At 48.8% G+C, this 17461-nt stretch overlaps 1 protein-coding gene across 5 annotated transcripts in view; it reads right to left on the bottom strand.

Annotated features, from left to right (window-relative positions):
• Tns3 (tensin 3) overlaps positions 1-17461 on the bottom strand; it is a 257511-nt gene that overhangs the window by 213143 nt on the left and 26907 nt on the right. For 2 of the 5 annotated variants that reach the window (XM_029567901.1, XM_029567902.1), the window contains exon 1: positions 3698-3842. The exons of 2 other annotated variants lie outside the window; for them this stretch is intronic. In XM_029567901.1, coding sequence (XP_029423761.1) covers positions 3698-3775 — 78 coding nt within the window. In that variant the 5' untranslated portion in view covers positions 3776-3842. Of the gene's footprint in view, positions 1-3697; positions 3847-17461 lie in introns of those variants that run through there. One more of the 5 variants, XM_029567903.1, reaches the window with a different exon arrangement.

Genomic DNA, 17461 nt, shown 5'->3' with positions numbered 1-17461 from the left:
CAGGAACTGGTGTCCACAGAGGACCAACTATGTAAGGACCAGGTCAGAAGATGGCTGTGTACAAATGAAGGAGAGAGGCCTTAGAAGAAAGCAACCATGCCCAACCGTGCCATAACTTCTGTGTCCTGCCTCAGCACTGTTAGCAGATGCATTTCTGTTAAGCCACCTTATCTGTGGCTTTTTATTATGCAACCTTTCTTGGCAATCTGCAGAGCTGGCCAGAAAATAAGCAAGGATACAAAAGAGTTGTCTGATATTATCAAACAATTTGACCTAACAGACTCAAAACATTTGACTCAGTAGCAACAGAACACATGTTCTTTCAAGAGTATGTGGAGTGTCTAGTCATTCTATGAGGTATAGAACAAGCCTGAACAAATCAAAATGAACTCAAGTCCGACCAAAAACATGTCCCTTGGCCACAGTGGGATCAAATTTGGAAACATAAACAAAGAAATCTCTGGGAAGTCCCCAAATATTTGCAAACTAAATAATACACTTCCAAATAACCCATGAGTTGTCTTATGCAATCCACAATCTACTGCACCATGAATGGGTTTATCCCAGGAATGCATGAGTTTTTAACATTCAAAATCAGTCACTAAACTTAAATACCAGAACTCTGGAGGCTGAGGTAGGGAGATGTTAGAGGCTAGACCCGGTCTCAAAAAAAGCAAACCCGATAAATTAAAAAAAAAAAAAGCTAAAAAGGGAACCAATTGGTCTTTTAAATCAATGCAGAAATGACAACATCTACCAACTCTTTCGGTATTTGAAAAAAGTCAAGTAGGAAGAGACTTCCTCAGTAGATCAAATGTATCTATGCAAATCCTACAACAAACATCCTTAATCATGAAGAGCTAATGCTTCCTTTTAAGATCTGCAAGAAGGCTGAAATGTCCTTAATCACCTCTTTTAACAATGAGATTCTAAAGAGGACAATGAGGCAAGAGAAGGAAATAAAAGGCAACAGGTTGGGAAAGATGTAAAATTATCTTGTTGCCCTATGTAGGAAAATCTGAAACGTACAAAAAAACCTTTAAGAACAAGAGAGTTTGGCAAAGTTCGAAGGACACAAAATCAACATACCGACACATTATTTCTATATATTAGCAATGAATTTTAGAAACCAAATTCAAAAGCCTTTACCAAGTCCCAACAGCATAGAAGTGTCCATTTCTAGGCCAGAGCCCTCCAGCCACTCCAGGTTCCTCAGCTGTGTTGACATTTAACTGTATTTACCACAAGATAGTCAGGACTGTCAACGAAAGAAAGAGAAAGTGCCCTGAGCTAGGCAGAAACCTTTGTTTGGGTTCTGCAATCTGCATTTAAATTCAGCAACCCTGAGCAAGCCACAAATTCCTGAAATAGAAAAGACACCCTACTACCTAGCAGAGGTATATGACCAAAATGCTACATATATCACTGTGCTGTAATAACTTGGGCAAAGTTTTAAAAACAATTTGGATTAGGCTCTACCTCAGACCAATGAAATGGGATCACTCTACACGCAGGACAAGAACACTGGGATGTTTTCCGAGCTCCCCAGGCAATTCTAATCTGCAGCCCAGCCTGAGAACCATCACCCCTTATAACAGATTGTGCCACAGGACTCTTTAAGGCACTGTTATTGTGTACTTCTTCCTACATTTGCCTCCGATTGTTTCAAAACAGATATTGCCTTATTGCCTATTTGACAGCAAACAACCTGCCTATATCCAAAGCCCTGTAAAAGGATAACCGGTGCTGCTAATCTCATTAGCAGGGAGTTTATGCACAGTTACCATAATCATCACTGTTGTACAGATGGGCTTGTGAGACCCAAGACCCGCCTAGATCCCACAGGCAACACCAGGACTCTGGCTGAGTCTCATCCCCAGTGCCAAGCTCAGACAGGAGGTGGAATTCATCCTCTTATTGACGCCCCAGCTGGCACATACCTTTTCTCCCCATCTTGAAACTGTTTGTTTATTTGCCTTCTCTCCTGTGCTAGACTGCAATTTCCTGGATGCAGGACACCAGGGTCTTTCTCCTTTGTCCTCTGTGGGCCTTGCCCAGCTGGCAGACAGTGGACATGGACCCTCAATTAATACTTGTGCAGCAAATGAACTGGTCATAGTCTGTGGGCCAAGGAGAGAGACTGTAACCTTTTATTGCTCACAAATACCTTTATTCCAAGCAAGGAGAAAGCCGCACTGTTTTCCTGCAGCTTTGTGATGGCTGGTCCACAGTGGGAAGCTGGGAAGAGGGGAACAGCAGAGGCACTGTGGAGCCTGCTCAGCCATTTCAACTGCTGGATCCCCTGGGAGTTTATTTAAGATAGTGTAATAACATCTGCTCGCACACATCGTACATAACATCTCTCTTGTGAAAGAAGACTAGACAGGATTAGGCTGCCCTTGTCTTCACCTGATCCTGTGCTTTCTTTTCATCCATGGGGGGGGGGGGGGGGCAAGGCTCAACTAGCAGCTAGCAAGCCTAGTTCTGCAACCTGAATTGCATTTAATTGCTAGGAACCAAACCTTGGAAGAGTGGCCAGAAAGAAAGACAGTTCCACAAGGGCTTCCTGAGATGCAGTAATTAGCCTTGATAACCAAGGTCTCTCTCTATTGAGGGCCAGGAGGTGCCTCCACTCAGCTGGAAGGCAAAACCCCATAGGGAGCCCACGCTAGGTTCTCACAAGGGCTTCCTGAGATGCAGTAATTAGCCTTGATAACCAAGGTCTCTCTCTCTATTGAGGGCCAGGAGGTGCCTCCACTCAGCCGGAAGGCAAAACCCCATAGGGAGCCCACGCTAGGTTCTCTCCACTCACCAAGGGTCGCCATGGCAAATACCTACACACACAGGACGAGGCTGCGTGTGCACAACATCAGCTATGTTTTCCCTTCAGGAAATATTCAGCCCACCACAGGAAGAGAATTTAGGTGCCTCGGGGTAGCTAGCATTCTGGGGAGACAGGCATTCATCAAAAGCACATTCCCAGATCGACTTCACTCTGAAAGTAGACAGAACACTTCCCACATCCACAGGGTTGACTTCCCCAGGCCTCAGGGGTGCTTCCCATCCCACAGAGGGCAGGTACCGGGGCAGGACAGATCCCCCCCCAAAACATACATTGTTCAAAGAAACACGCAGGCTTCAGGGCAAACCCCTGCGGCTGCTGCACAGAAAAGTGGCATGCTGACAACCTTTCACTCTAGAACCTTCCAAAACTTTCCGAGTAGTCGAGGCTTGATTATTAGACTTGGGGGAAAAGCTCACTTGTTCGAATCTACAGGCGGAGGGCAGTCCTGTGGGCCACAGGCGCCCTCAGTACCCGCGCGAGCGGACTCAGACGCGTGCACTAGGCTATTATGGGCGCATCCTGGGCATCGGTGCTGAGCCAAACCCTGTGCCTCGGCAAGAAACACGCGCGGAATAGCGAGTCTGCGCCACGGCCAGTGTCCCGCCTCCCCTAGAAGAAAGGGATGCAGAGGAAACCTTTGCAGCCGCGCCGGGACTGGAGGGTTATAGACTGGCCAGCTTCCCTCCTCTCTCAGCCCGCACTGCGCCCCGCGGCCACTCACGCACCGCCAAGCACACTCAGACCCACGCACACCGGTGCACCGCCTCGTGCGCCCGAAGCCCAGGTCCACGCGCGTGGGGCCCGAGGGATGCTGGCGGCCATGGGCCATCAGCCGGGCCACGCGGCACTCACCTGGCGTGGGCGTCTTCGCGCACCGCCCTCGCGCGCGCACCTCGCGGGTGGGCCTGGGGCCAGCGCGCGCCACCGCATGGCCGCTCCTGCGCTGCGTGGGGAGCCCGGCCGGGAGCGCGGGGACGCCGGCTCCTGCGTTGGCGAGGCGCGGGTCGGAGCGGGCGCCGCAGCTCCTGCCGTCAGAAGTCAGACGCCGGGAACAAAGCCGCGCGCCCGGCCTCCATCTGACACGAATTAGCCCGCCCTACCCCGCAGACCGCAGCCCAGAGCCTGGGCACCACCGCGACTCAGCCAGACGCGGGAGAAGTGGGCGAAGAAACGCCTTCCCGCGGGGGGTGGGGGCACCTCCCTGCCGCCATCTGACTGGAATTACCAAGCTTGGCTCGGGGTTTGGCTTTACTAGGATTTCAGACCTCTGGGCTAGTGACCGAGGGGCTTAAGAGAATCCAAACGCTGCGGGCTCTGGGGCTTTTGGAATTTTAAAATCTTGACTGTTCTCCAGTACACCCTGCATCTGCATGGCCAGTTTCCGCCGGTAATCGACACTGCCCAGCAAGCAGTGGGGAATGGGAAAGGCACACAGGGCTTCTTACCAGTTTGCCACTTCAGCTAAGAAAAACAAGGAGGCTGACCTTGCTGGGAAAGGTCGGCGACAATGGGAATTCAGGCAAAGCTCAGAGCAAATGACTGGCCAGTCTTTGCACCCCTGAAGGCCGGGAGTCCTCCCCATCCTAGCTCCGTTAAGTTTCTAGGCAGTCCCAACAAATTGCAGCTCAGCCCAAGTCTCGGTTTCCAGTCTAGGTGTAAGACTTTAGAAGGAAATTAAAAACTTAGCATGGGGGAGGTACCAGACTGGAGGAAAAGCAAACCAGGAGCCCAGAGAGGGCCAGGGTCACTTAGAACATTCAGGAGGGAAGGGAGGGCACAGTCTTTAGACAGAACACCTCCTCTCCTTTCCCATGCCTGTGCACAGTGCACAGGGCTGTGTGCTCAAGGACACTCTCAACAGCAGAGTAGCCTCCAACAAAGCAAGTCTATCTTCTGAGAATATTGAAAGGCTGCTTTGAAGATGGGTGGCTCCAAGCTGAAGCAATTGCTGGGGTCTATGAGGTGCAGATCCCTGTACTGGAGCTGCAAGATGACTGAGCACTTCGCTCTGGCCTTGGAGCCTTCGTGGCCCTGGCTACAGGCCCAGCCTATGTGGAGTTCTAACAGCCTGCACTGTCCCCAAAACCCAGCCTCTGCTGATCTCACACTCTCAACTTGGGGTCTGTGAGCCCGAATGCCTTAGCTGGGAGGGCTGTCTGGGTGGGCTGCCCGGGGCTTCATGGTTACCACATGTGCAAATTCCAGCCATCAATTCAGCCTCTCAGGTTCTGGCACTAAATACCCAAATTTCCGTTTCTACAGAGGAATGGCAATGGCTGCTTTTCAACTTTCAACTACAAAGAGAGAGAGAGAGAGAGAGAGAGAGAGAGAGAGAGAGAGAGAGAGAAATTGTCTAAGACAGGCCATCCTGGGCTCCAATTCCTCACACAGTTATCACAGGGTTGACATACATGCATTATCTTCCCCTCTCCCACAAAGGCGAGCACTATTCATCTTTCTCTGCATTCGTTCTTCACTGAACGTTTAATATCCATCATTATTATTTTTCTATAGCTTAGTCAAACCTTAGTTTTCCAGAAGTCTCTCAGTCATACTCCTGCATGCACAATTCGTCCTCCACTGACTGCAGAGCCTTAAGGACACATTTATATTGCACTTACTCTGGATTCCCCACAACTAACCTAAGATGGGGTGTACAGTAGTGTGCACAAGATGAGCTGAAGGGTTGTGATTTCCTATTTATGGAGGACGTGTGCAGTGAAAGCCTGGGAACAGCCACCAGTCTTACTGTGGTGCTGACAGAGCCAGGGTAAGGATCTGAATTCAGAAATAAAGAGACAGCACCAGAATGCAGATGTGATAAAACTCTTTGAGGGAGTGGATGGGCCTCTGGACTCTCTAGGCCCACTCAGAATTGCTGTCTAGAGACAGGGAAGCAGCTCACCTCTGTAGTCTCAGCAACTGTGAGGCTGAGCCGGGTGGACTGCCGTAAGTTCCAAGCCAGCCTGGGCTACAGAGTGAGACTCTGTCTGAAAAATCCATGGGAGAGGGAGAGGGATAGAGGTAGGTAGCACAGCATAGGTCACGCTGGCCACACTGGGAGGCAAACGCCCGGTGTTTTTTTTTGGGGGGGGGGGTTGTTTGTTTTTTGTTTTTTTATTATAGGGTTACCTGAATCTGCTTGAACTTACTTAAAGGAATACACCACTCAGAAAACACCTACTCTTTATTACTAGTAATAAACTACATGAATGTCACACACCTCCCAGCTAGTGACAACAAACAGGCTTGTCTTCATTTTGGAGAGAATCAACAGTCACAGCCAAGGACTCTGGGCCAAGGTCAAGAACTTTGAAGCAAGGCAACTGCTTGTCAGTCTCTTTACCAGCCTGCACCTCTCCTGCATCCACACGGACCCCCCTCAGCCAAGCTCCTACTGTGCTCCACACTTTCAGTTCGTGCCACTCTAAGCCCTGGGTCTCACCTCTTTATTCTGGCTGATAACTACTGCCCTTCTGGGCTCAGCTGAAGAGCCACCTCCTACCTGCCCCCACACCCACCCCACCCCCAGACTGGTTAAACACTCCCTATCCCTGAGCAGCTCTCATGGCAGAAGAAATCAGTCTTCCATGTGGTCATCTATATCCTGCAGGGGTCTGTTGGCCTCTGCCTCACAAGCACAGTGTGTGGTGTGGGCACAGATATGCAAAGGTCCTTTGCTCTGCTCCCTTCCACCAATGCTGGTCACTCACAGGTATCAGGTCACACCCTCCTAGTCACCCCTACCCTTCAAGTAAGCTGTCAGCAGAGAGAGGGACTAGAGAAGACCAGAAGCCAGGGGCTCCTCCAAGAGCTGACTCCCACCCAGCACCTGAGTGGTAGCCCATCCTCTCCGGCAAACAGTGAAAGATAGGTTTCTGCCCAGCTTCTGTTTTCTTTCTGCTTTGCCCACTCCTTGGTGCTTCTCACTGCCCAGGTTGGCCTCTCCATGGCTTCTGACGTCACCTGGTCCCCAGAAGCAAAACGGCATTCTTTTCACAAAGGAGGGAACCTACACAGCTGAGGTAGACATCAGCACAGACGGCAGCAGAGAAAGAGGTGGCTGCATGGCCATCCTGGGATTGAAAACTCATTGATTTGGGACACATGCCCCACAAAGGAGTCAGGCTCTTGCATCAAATCTGTGGTTCTCTCATAACCCCAAGGTTGTCACTGGGAACTGGACACTGCTTACACACATTTGCTCACAAACTCACTCGACCTGCACAATCCCTTACTGAGAAGTCTGAGCACTCAGCATTAGGAAGGGGGCCTCAACCAATGGGATGAGTTTTGAAAAAGGTAGACATTTTCTAGGCAAGAAAGGCACCAAGACCAGGGTGGATACAGCAGTTTGGGTGAACACGCTGGACATGGGTAACTAACGTGAAGTGAAAAACAGGAAAACAGGAATGCTGAGGCAGACAGGGTGCACAAACAAGGCTGGGGGGGGGCAGTTTGGGTGAACACGCTGGACATGGGTAACTAACGTGAAGTGAAAAACAGGAAAACAGGAATGCTGAGGCAGACAGGATGCACAAACAAGGCTGGGGCGGGGGGACAGTGATCAGGGTGGCAGGAAGCAGTGGCAGGAGAGGGGCCCAAATGGAGGTCACCTGGATGATCTAGCAGGTGCTAAGCAAGGAGCACCATGAAGACATCTGCGTCCTCACGAGCTGTGGCCCGAGGAAGCAGTGGCAGGAGAGGGGCCCAAATGGAGGTCACCTGGATGATCTAGCAGGTGCTAAGCAAGGAGCACCATGAAGACATCTGTGTCCTCATGAGCTGTGGCCCAGGGAGGAATGTGGGCAGGAGTGATGTGACTGCTAGAGGAGAGCAGCAGCAGAGTGCCTGCCCTTGACACCAGGCCTGGAAATGCTGAGATATGTGAATGAGATGGGAGGAGGGAGGTGATGAGAGACTATGATACCTACAGGAGGACTGAGCCCTAGGGATCTATGAGAAAAACTGGGAGACACCACTCTTAGTTGGAGTTGGGGGGGGCATACGAATGTGGAACAGGGATCATTCTAGAAACCCTGTGTTTCCAGATGGGAGGCAGATACACAGAGGGGCTTCTCGTACCCACGCAGAGGCACACTCAGAAGTGAAAGCAGCGTAAACGTATGTATACCCAAGTGTTTTTCCAAAGACGACATCAGCTCTGTCCACAGGTAGCACCCGCACAGGATGACAGGAGAGCCTGCCACAAGGATGTGGAAGCCAACCTGAAGTGGCTCCCACTGGCCAAACCTCAGGCAGCTCCAATATCAAAATAAATAGTATAATATTGCACTGCACACCATTGGTAATGGAATGCATGAGTACTTGAATTTCCACTGTTAGAAACAAATAGCACAAAGTCTGCATGGGGTCAGTGCCTCCCATTTGGGGGGACAGGGAAGGGATGAGCAGAATAGCAAGAGACTCACCCAGAAGGCAAGGCAGGGCTGTACAGGCCTCAGGGAGGGTGAAGGCCAGCTTCTGCTTATCCTAGGGAGGGTACTGTCACAGGCAGATGGAGACATCTCCTGGTATCTACCTCTCTGGAGAATAGTTAGAGAGCCTCCTTCGTTCATTGTAATAGGAAAAGTAAATCTAAGATGGAGAAGGAGATAGGCCCCACTTCAATCAAGAGGTCAAGATGACCAGGGCTTTGGATCAGGCAAGGCTTGACCAGTGCCATTAGTGAGCCACGACCAGCTCTCATCTGTAGAAAGCCTTCATTCCTCTGTGTCCCATGACAGGGATGCTATCTGGCACCTCGGCCTTGCTTAAGCACAGACATGAGACATACCCTCTTTCTGGGAGCCTCCCTTCTTCCTCCTTTTCTTGTACAGTCAGCTTGTGCTCCATCCCACATGCAGAGGAACACAGTGCCTGCCAGGACACTGACCACATGTCAGGGTATCCAGACTCCCTAGAGCCCTGGAAAGGTTACAGAGCAATGTCTGCCTCACTAACATGGCACAGCCAGTCCAAGAAACCTCTACCCACCTGCTGCCTGGGCAATGTGGGAAGGGGACAGGACACACAGGGACAGAAGATGTGGGGCACAAGGTCTTGCAGGTTCATTGGTGAGTTGGGAGCACATAAGACAGGATGATCAGAGAGCTGTTTTCAGTCCCTGCAACCCTATATGAGGATTGTAGGCACAAACCATATCCCAGGGATAATAAGTCCACCTCAGAGGCCAGGAGGACAGACCAAAGAGGCTGCATTTTCAGAGCTTGACTGGATGATATTACTGCTAGAGGTAGATGCAGGACCACATCCTTAGGGTTCCTACCCCTAGCTGTACTTTATCCTTTATGGGACACTCTTGTAGCCACTGGCCTTGGAGAATCGGGAACATGTAGAGTCCACCCAGCCCACCAAGATGTCTTCACTGGCTACAGAGTTCAAGATGCCAGCTAGGGCAACTGTCAGTCTGTGACAGCCACATCTGGAGGCTTCTTTGAAGCAACAGATGGTGAGTTTTGACATCTTAGCAGGGAGTTTCAGCAGTGCTGAGGAAACATGCCCCATTTCCCCTGTTCTCGTCCTTCACTTCCTCCTCCCCAACTTAGAGAAGCAAAGTAAAACTGCTTTCCCTACAAAATCTGTCCCCACTGTGAGCTTCCTCCTTCCCTGCTCAAATAGCAACTGTCCATTAAAGATGTGCAGAATGAAGCCCAAGAAGGCTCTGAGTCAAAGGCCCTTAGATCTGGCCCTCCTGTCTGGTCAGAGGAGAATGAGGAAGAGGAAAGGCGATTGGTAGAGATGGGTCAGGCCAGTGAGATGAAGGAGGAAAGGTGGGGGTTTGGGGACTTCAGCAATCTAAGGTTTGGAGATTCCTACATCAAACAAGCCTGGCCTAAATAGCAAGGCCCTGCCTTAAAAAAATAAAATCAAATAAGTAAACCTAAAACCCAAGGGCCTTACACACCATGCTTCCCACTTGCCTCCCAAGGGCACAGTATAGCCCTGCTGAAGTGAACAAGCCCCATTCACCGCAATATATGTGGTGTGTGTGTGTGTGTGTGTCCCCTCAAACATATGTGTTAAAGTCCTCATGCTCAAGGTGGTACTATGAGGTGGAGCCCGGGTAGGTGATTAGGTCATGAGATGGAAACTTCATGAAAGGATTAGTACTCATATAAAGATACCCCTGAAATGCCCAGGAAGCCCACCTCCATTGATGCAGCAAAAAGGCCCCATCTGTGACCTAGGAAGCTGGTCTGCTGGCGCCTCAAGCTTTTCAATCACATCTGCGTTGTTCCCAAGCTGCCTGACCCAGAGGCCCAAACAGACTAGGACACCCACCCAAATACAGTCTCACTCCACCCAGGGGGAAAATGGCTATATGAAGGGGAGGGAAGATTGAAACAACAAATATTCAATTCTGGCCATTATAGCAAGGCCCATAAATGTACAGAAAATTTTCTGTATGCTTGCTGAACGGAACAAGCAGAAGGGAATCTCAGTCCAGAAGGGCCCTCATGGTCTGCCTAGAGTGATAGAGCTAAGTAACTCTAGAGCCCAAGCACTCAAAGTCCACCACCAACCCCTGGGAGGGTGCCAGGGAACAGGACAAGCCAATGTCTTCACTTCAGATGGCTGTCCTGTTGTACACTGAGGGTGTCTTGGGTGCAAGGCACCCACCATCTACTTTCTGTCCTGGCCCGTCTCTTCTAATCGTGACTCTGAACACCGGGACCCCATGTTTAGCTTAGGAGAAACCGGAGATCTGTGATTTCAGAGCCCCTTAGGAGCAGTCAGCTTAGGACTGGGACTGCTAAAAATGCAGGAGGGTCATTGCCCTTGGTAAGGCCACACGGAATGCTTAATGACACATTGTGGGTAACAGATCAGGGCTTCTTAAACTTTTTCCACTTTCAACCCCTCTCCACCTGAGAAATTTTTACCTGACCCTGTGTATATAGGCATATTATATATATATATATATATCAAACACTTAATGATAATAAACCATAAGGAGATTTATTTTGAAACCATTCATTAGTATACATATTACCATTTATTAAAGATAAAAACAAATTTGCATGCTAATAATGTGCTTGTTTAGTTTTACATGAAAAATAAATCTTGGCTAAATATTTGATACTGCAGGACATAGGCCATCTTCAATATTTTTCAAAATTAATTGCCTTTTTGATTGTACAGTATCAGTGCTGAGAACACCACTTACCATAAATATGCAGTACAAAATGGCAGAAGTATGTTTAAAGCCGGGGCTGAAGAGATGGCTCAGTGGTTACGAGCACTGGCTGTTCTTACAGAGAACTGGGGTTCGGTTCCCAACATCCACATGGTGGTTAACCACTGCCCATAACTCCCATTCCAGGGGATCCAACACCCTCTTCTCACCTCTGTGGGCATGTGGTGCATTCACACACATACAGACAAAACACTCATCTACATAAAATAAAAATAACTAAAATTTTTTTAAAGTATGCTTACAGCCATTTCAGAAAATGTTGGAAATTCTGTCTTAATCCAAAGCCAAAATTCATGCAACAATTTTCCATGAAACTCAAATTATCAACTCAAACAGGGAGTAGAGGCCCAGAGCCTGGAGCATTCCCACCACAGGCATGACCGAAAGGAGGTGGGCTGGACAAACTGCAAAAGCCAGGCTTGCTGTGCATCTGCAGGTTTTATTATTAACCTCTCTGGGTCATGACTTTCTCCTCTTATTACTAACTGACCTCAAAGACTTGCGGTGAGTCAGGCCAGACACTGCATGGGGTGCGGGGGAGGGGAGGGGATGGCTTTGTACAATGCCTGCCAACTGCCCCTTGGTTCTCCTGCAAAGAAGGTCAATCCAGAGTTTGGGAGCAAGGTGGGAGTTCCCTCAGAGGCAGTGGAAAACAGTGTTGGGTTTCTGTTTTCATCAACAGAAACAAGTTTTAGCTACTTATTACTGAAGTCATAAAAGGTAAGTTTGTCTTTCTTATGGCTGTGAATCAACATTTTCCTTCACAGGATGGAGTCTGGTGACAGGATTGAGGGAGCCAGCTCTGCTCTGGGGAAAGCTGAGAATAAGCAGGACTTTTCGGTTAACCCCCACTAGTTTGGGGCCACTTTGCAAACTCAATCTTTACACATACACCTTAGCTAATGTTCTGTTGAAAAGCACTACACTATCCAGAGTCCCATCAGTCAGTGCTCCTAGGGAGCTAATAACTGAGCTTCAGCAGAAGGCAGCTTTCGGTGGCCATTCAGCCAGGGCACCTCCAGCCCCAACGGAGTACAATGCTATTGCCTTGAACTAGCCCTCCTTAACTCAAAACATCCAGTATATGAAAAGCAAGTGTCCAAAAGACAATGCAGCATACTCCAACCCAGAAAAGATCAAAATCTCCATCCATACTCCAAGGTTGGCAGCAAAGCTTCCACATGGCAGAGACAGGCCTCCTCTGTCCCAGTCAGCAGCCATACACTGGCCAGGACCCAGGGTCCCAAGCTACAGTCTCCTGGAATTCCTGTAGGCACCATCAGAAAGAACTGGGATGGTATGTAGAGGGTAGGCTAGAACCCCAAGGCTTGATAGCCTGGGGCAGCCACCACTGACTACTGCCCTACCCTGTGGGGCACAGGAGATAAGAGTATTGGATATTGATGGTTGGCAGGTGTAGTGGCACATGCCTTTAATCCCAGCACTCTGAGGCAGAGGCAGGTGGATCTCTGTGAGTTCAAGGCCAGCCTGGTCTACATAGAGTTCCAGGACAGCTGGGGTTACAGGAAGACCCTGCCTCAGAAAGACACATCGGCTCTTCTGCCCATGTCATTTGGTCTCAAATATAACTCGTGACCAGTTTACTCAGACTTTGCCGGGACACATACACAGACAGCTTAGGGAACTCCTAGTACCCACAGCCACTCCCTCACTATTTCATAGTGAGGTCCCTGAAGCTTAGATCTGAGGTATTCAAGATTGCTGTCTGATGCAGGGCCCAATGCACATGGCCACCACAGAAGAGGCATCTGCTGGGGCTGAGTCCCCAGGATCAGCATGTCCTTCCAGGTCCCTCCTCTCCTTGTATACATTCACCTAGCAGAAGCTGGAATCTCAGACAGCAAACACCCAAGTATCAGCTCCCAACTAAAAAGTATGACTTGTTGCTTTTATAATTTAAAAAGGACACAAGTATACTTTAGCAAGTTCTGGCAATCTTCCTAACCCTCCTTTTGATTAAAAAAAAATTATAGCCACCACTATCCACAGGTTGGCAAGGAGTGGGTGCTGGCTGGGGCACGCCCTCTTGCCGTTACCTTGTATCTATGTTCCTCATGGGCAGGGACTGGGGTGCTCACTGTGTCCCTCAACACTGGCTTCCAGGGCTGTGCTAGGCAAATGCTGCTTTATAGAATGACTAAGTGTATAAATCAACAGACAGTCACTAGGTTTAAGGTGACTGCCACTCAGGGGCCACACCCCCTCAGTCACACCCTGGGAAGTACCTTTGGAATGCAGGGCCTCCTATCAGCTGCCCTTTGAATTTCTGATTAGCTGCTTAGGGACCAGTTTTCCATTTGTGCATTCCAGAGTTTACAGCGGAGTGGGAGGGGCAGAGACTCGATAAGCCCCGAAGGACTTAGTGGACAGGTTCTCCTGGTAGGAGACAGAGGACTGGGGGAGAGAAGAGGACCCTGAGGCTGTGAGAAGGGAGTATGGAGCATAAGGAAACACAGAGGGGAACTCTGGATGCCTGGTACCCCCAAGGTGACTTCTGCTGTAAAGCAAAGGAGGCAAAGGGCCTGCTGAGAACCCGAAGGGTAACATCTACACTCACTGGAGCACTGACTATCAGGGATGAAGATGTGTAGACCTCCTCCTGCTCAAAGACTGGAGGGCATGGGAAATCATGACACCGAGGTACTTCTCCCACCTGAGCTGCGGGGTGTCCTCTGTCATGAACCCAGGGCTATGGAGTCACACTTGTGTTCCATCTGCCAGCAAGCCAGGCTGCACTGGGTGAGCAGCCACTGTGTGTTAGATTGAAAGGCAAAGACAGCAAGCCAAGATCGTCACTTTCAGTTCTGAGCATGGCCCTAAGTCTACATGGCTGCTCACCCTATAGTCTTTGCCCATCACAGAGCTGTACCGAACAATAAAGCTTAGCCCAGAAGGGTGGCCTACTGCACCATCAGTTATAATCCTAGATGCACAGTATGGGATCCCAGCCACATGACCCCAGTCACGTGACAGTGGACTGGGCTCTCCTCCTGACCTTCAACTCTTCCCTCCCAAAAGCACAAAACTGCTACAGTGTATCCCATCCTTGAAAAATAAGCCCACCTGGTCCTCCCCTAACTACTTTGTTGCTGTGCTCCCTTCCCAGAAGACATCCACACAGGGTGACTACAGTCACTGCCCTAAGCCTCCAGGGTCATGTGCTCCCAAAGCCATAGGTTCCACCCCAACCCACTAAGACATTCAGACACCAGACCGACCCCACCCCACTGAAACATTCGGATACTAGATTCCATCCCACTGAGATGTTCAGACACCAGACCCCATCCCACTGAGATGTGTGGATTCCAGCCCTCTACAGCTTGTTAGATTCAAGAAAGAATACTCATGCCCCCTTCATCCCACCAACACTGCCCTCAAGCTTCTTCCAGTTCCTAGGGGCATGTGTGTACACCGTCCCAGCACATACCCATCTCCCATTTCAGTTGCTCTGCCTCTGTGCAACTTTTGAGTATGAGGTCCATGTCAGGGGCTTTTTCCTGAATGCTCCCATGTGGGCATGCTCCAGAACTGTCACTCTCCCACCACTGATCCATCAGCTAACAGCCCTCTCTCCCTGCTGCACTGAGCCATCCCAACATCAACCCTGACTTTCCCCATCTCCCGGAGGGCTCCTCTCCTCCACCCATCTGCTTGAATACCACTTCTCTACCTCTCAAGATCAGCCTGAGTGCTTTCCTTTTCTCTCATGCACAGCCTAGTCCACCAGCAAGCCCTGGAGAGTTAAATCCCATCTCCTTTCCCCCACCCAGTTAACCAATAAACTGACCTTCTCTCTCTGTATCCAAAGTCAGTCAAATGCAGCTTCTTCAACAACAACCCAGCAAAAACCCTTCCCACATCTAATCTGCATGTTTCAAAAGTTCCCCGCCTGGGCCCCTCAGGCCAACTTAATCTAGTCTCTACCTCCTCAGGCCAGTTCTCCAATCTGCTCACAAGCTGCAGCCCCTGAACATTTGCAAGCAAGAGTGCCTATCACTTACCCTTCCCAGTAAAGCCCAGTTTACTACTCTCTTTTTGCAAATTTCTACAAAAAAGAAAAAAAAAAAAAATGCACCTCCTCCTCCCTGTGGCCTTACATTACTCACTCTCTCTTCCCTAGTTTACTACTCTCTTTTTTTTCAAATTTCTGCCAAAGACACATACCTCCTCCAGGAGGCCTTGCATGATGCCTTATCTGTCTTTGTTTTGATTCAGTGTCCTTATCCCTACTGTGTACAGGAAAGTCACCTTCAAGAGGCCAGGTACCTCAACTGGTTTACCAGAACTGGGTTAAGGATGTGTTGAATGATTGAATGAATGAATGATACTACGGATAGGTCCCAACAAATAGAACCTTTACTGCGCCACATAGGGGTCTTTGAACTCTGATCAGAATGTCTGCAAACTCAGCTCTACTACAGCCCAGTAGCACCTGTCCATCCCCACAACCAGTCCAAGGCCAGACAGTGAGAAAGGTACCAGGCCTCCTTGCTGAATGGACGGATGAAGGGAGGAGGGAAATGGAAAGAGAGACACAGTTGTATGTTTGTGTAGGAAATGGCCACAGTACTTACAGCTTGTGTACAGAGAGAGTGTAGTGAACTGCAGTGCCCATGGCACAAGTTAAACATACAGACAAGAGGCCAGGCCATGGAGATCCCTGTTTCATAGTGAGTCAGTTCAGACCCCAAGTAGAGGCTCAGACACACATTCACAGCAGTATCTTGTGGGCCTATGGAGACATTACATATAAAATTATGCAGCCATTAAAAAGAATAATCAAGAGATCTCCCAGACATGTCTTGATTAATGCATCTCTCAACTCTCATCAGAGAAGCATCCTTATGCAGCAGATAGTGATTAACACAGAGACCCACAACTGGACAATGTACAGAGAACAAGATTGCAGAGTGTTCATCCCTGAATAGGACACCTATAATCAAACTTCTACCCCACAAGGCTCGGAGATCATTGCGGAAGATGGGGCAGAAAGATTGTAGGAAGCAGAGGTGGTGGAGGACTACAGGGAAAGTTTTCCAACAGCTAGGCAGTTACATGAACTCACAGCAATGGTGACAAGACAGCATGCACAAGTTCCACGTAAGCTCAAGGCAGACAGTATGGATGTGGGGAGGTAGGTAAAAAACCCCAACCCTACCTGAGGAATTTCTGACAACCAATGACTGATGGGAAGGGGAGAGGCAGTCTCCTTTAAGGGTAAGACTCTTGGTAGGATGAACAGTCTCCAATGGGTAACCCATACTGACTGCATTTGAGGATACAAGTTTGACTTTATAGGACATATATATATGTCCTATATATGACATATATATATGATATATATATCATAAAGCACACGAAACTGGGCAAGCAGTAGTAGGGGGTGCAGATGGGGGAGGGGATCTAAATTCAGTCAAACTATATTGTATGAAATTCACAAAAATTCAATTATAAAGAAAGAATAGTCAGAGGCTAAGAGTGTAGGTCAGTGGTATAGTACTTGCCTGGCATGTAAAGTCCCTGGGCTCCATGTCCAGTAGCCTCAGAAAACAAAACAAAAAGTAACATATCTATATTTACTGGAATGGAAATGCTCATGGTATGTAGCAGGAAAGCTACAGAACAAAACAGATATAAAATATAACAGATAGAAGGCGTTAGCCAGTCCAGAGGTGTCACACCACCTTGGCAAAGCCAGACCTTTGCTGTGAGGAATCTAAGATCCTTCCCCCTAGGTCTGGGCCTGGCAAGCGGCACAGACTCTATTGGTATTGAGATGTGTCATATGCAGAATGCTAGGGTTAAAGGTAGAAAATTTTTTCATAATAAGTGTATTAGTTGGTCGTATCGGAACCGTGGGTATGATGCTCGGATTCATAGGAATACGGTTGTTAAAATTAATGTTTTTAGTATGAAGCTAAGTGTAAATAATTCTGGGTTATGTGGGTTGTATATGGTTCCAAGGAAAATGATTGTTGATAGGGCATTTATTATGATGATGTTGGTGTACTCGGCTATGAAGAATAGTGCAAATGGACCTGCAGCATATTCTACATTGAAGCCTGATACTAGTTCGGACTCTCCTTCTGTTAGATCAAATGGGGCCCGGTTTGTTTCTGCTAGTGTAGAGATAAATCACATGAAAGCTAATGGTCATGCTGGTAATAGGAACCAGGTTAGTTCTTGTGATGAAATTACTGATAGTAGTGAAAAGGATCCTGATAGTAGGAGGATAGATAGTAGGATGATGGCTAGTGTTACTTCGTATGAAATTGTTTGGGCTACTGCTCGTAGGGCTCCAATTAGTGCGTATTTGGAGTTTGAGGCCCAACCTGATCATAGGATTGAGTATACGGATAGGCTTGAGGTTGCTA

This window comes from Nannospalax galili, unplaced genomic scaffold, assembly GCF_000622305.1.
Source record: "Nannospalax galili isolate Female #2095 unplaced genomic scaffold, S.galili_v1.0 scaffold321, whole genome shotgun sequence".
NCBI classification, from domain to species: Eukaryota; Metazoa; Chordata; class Mammalia; order Rodentia; family Spalacidae; genus Nannospalax; species Nannospalax galili.
Note: the sequence above shows the minus strand (reverse complement) of the source record. Positions and strands in the feature narration are given on the sequence as shown.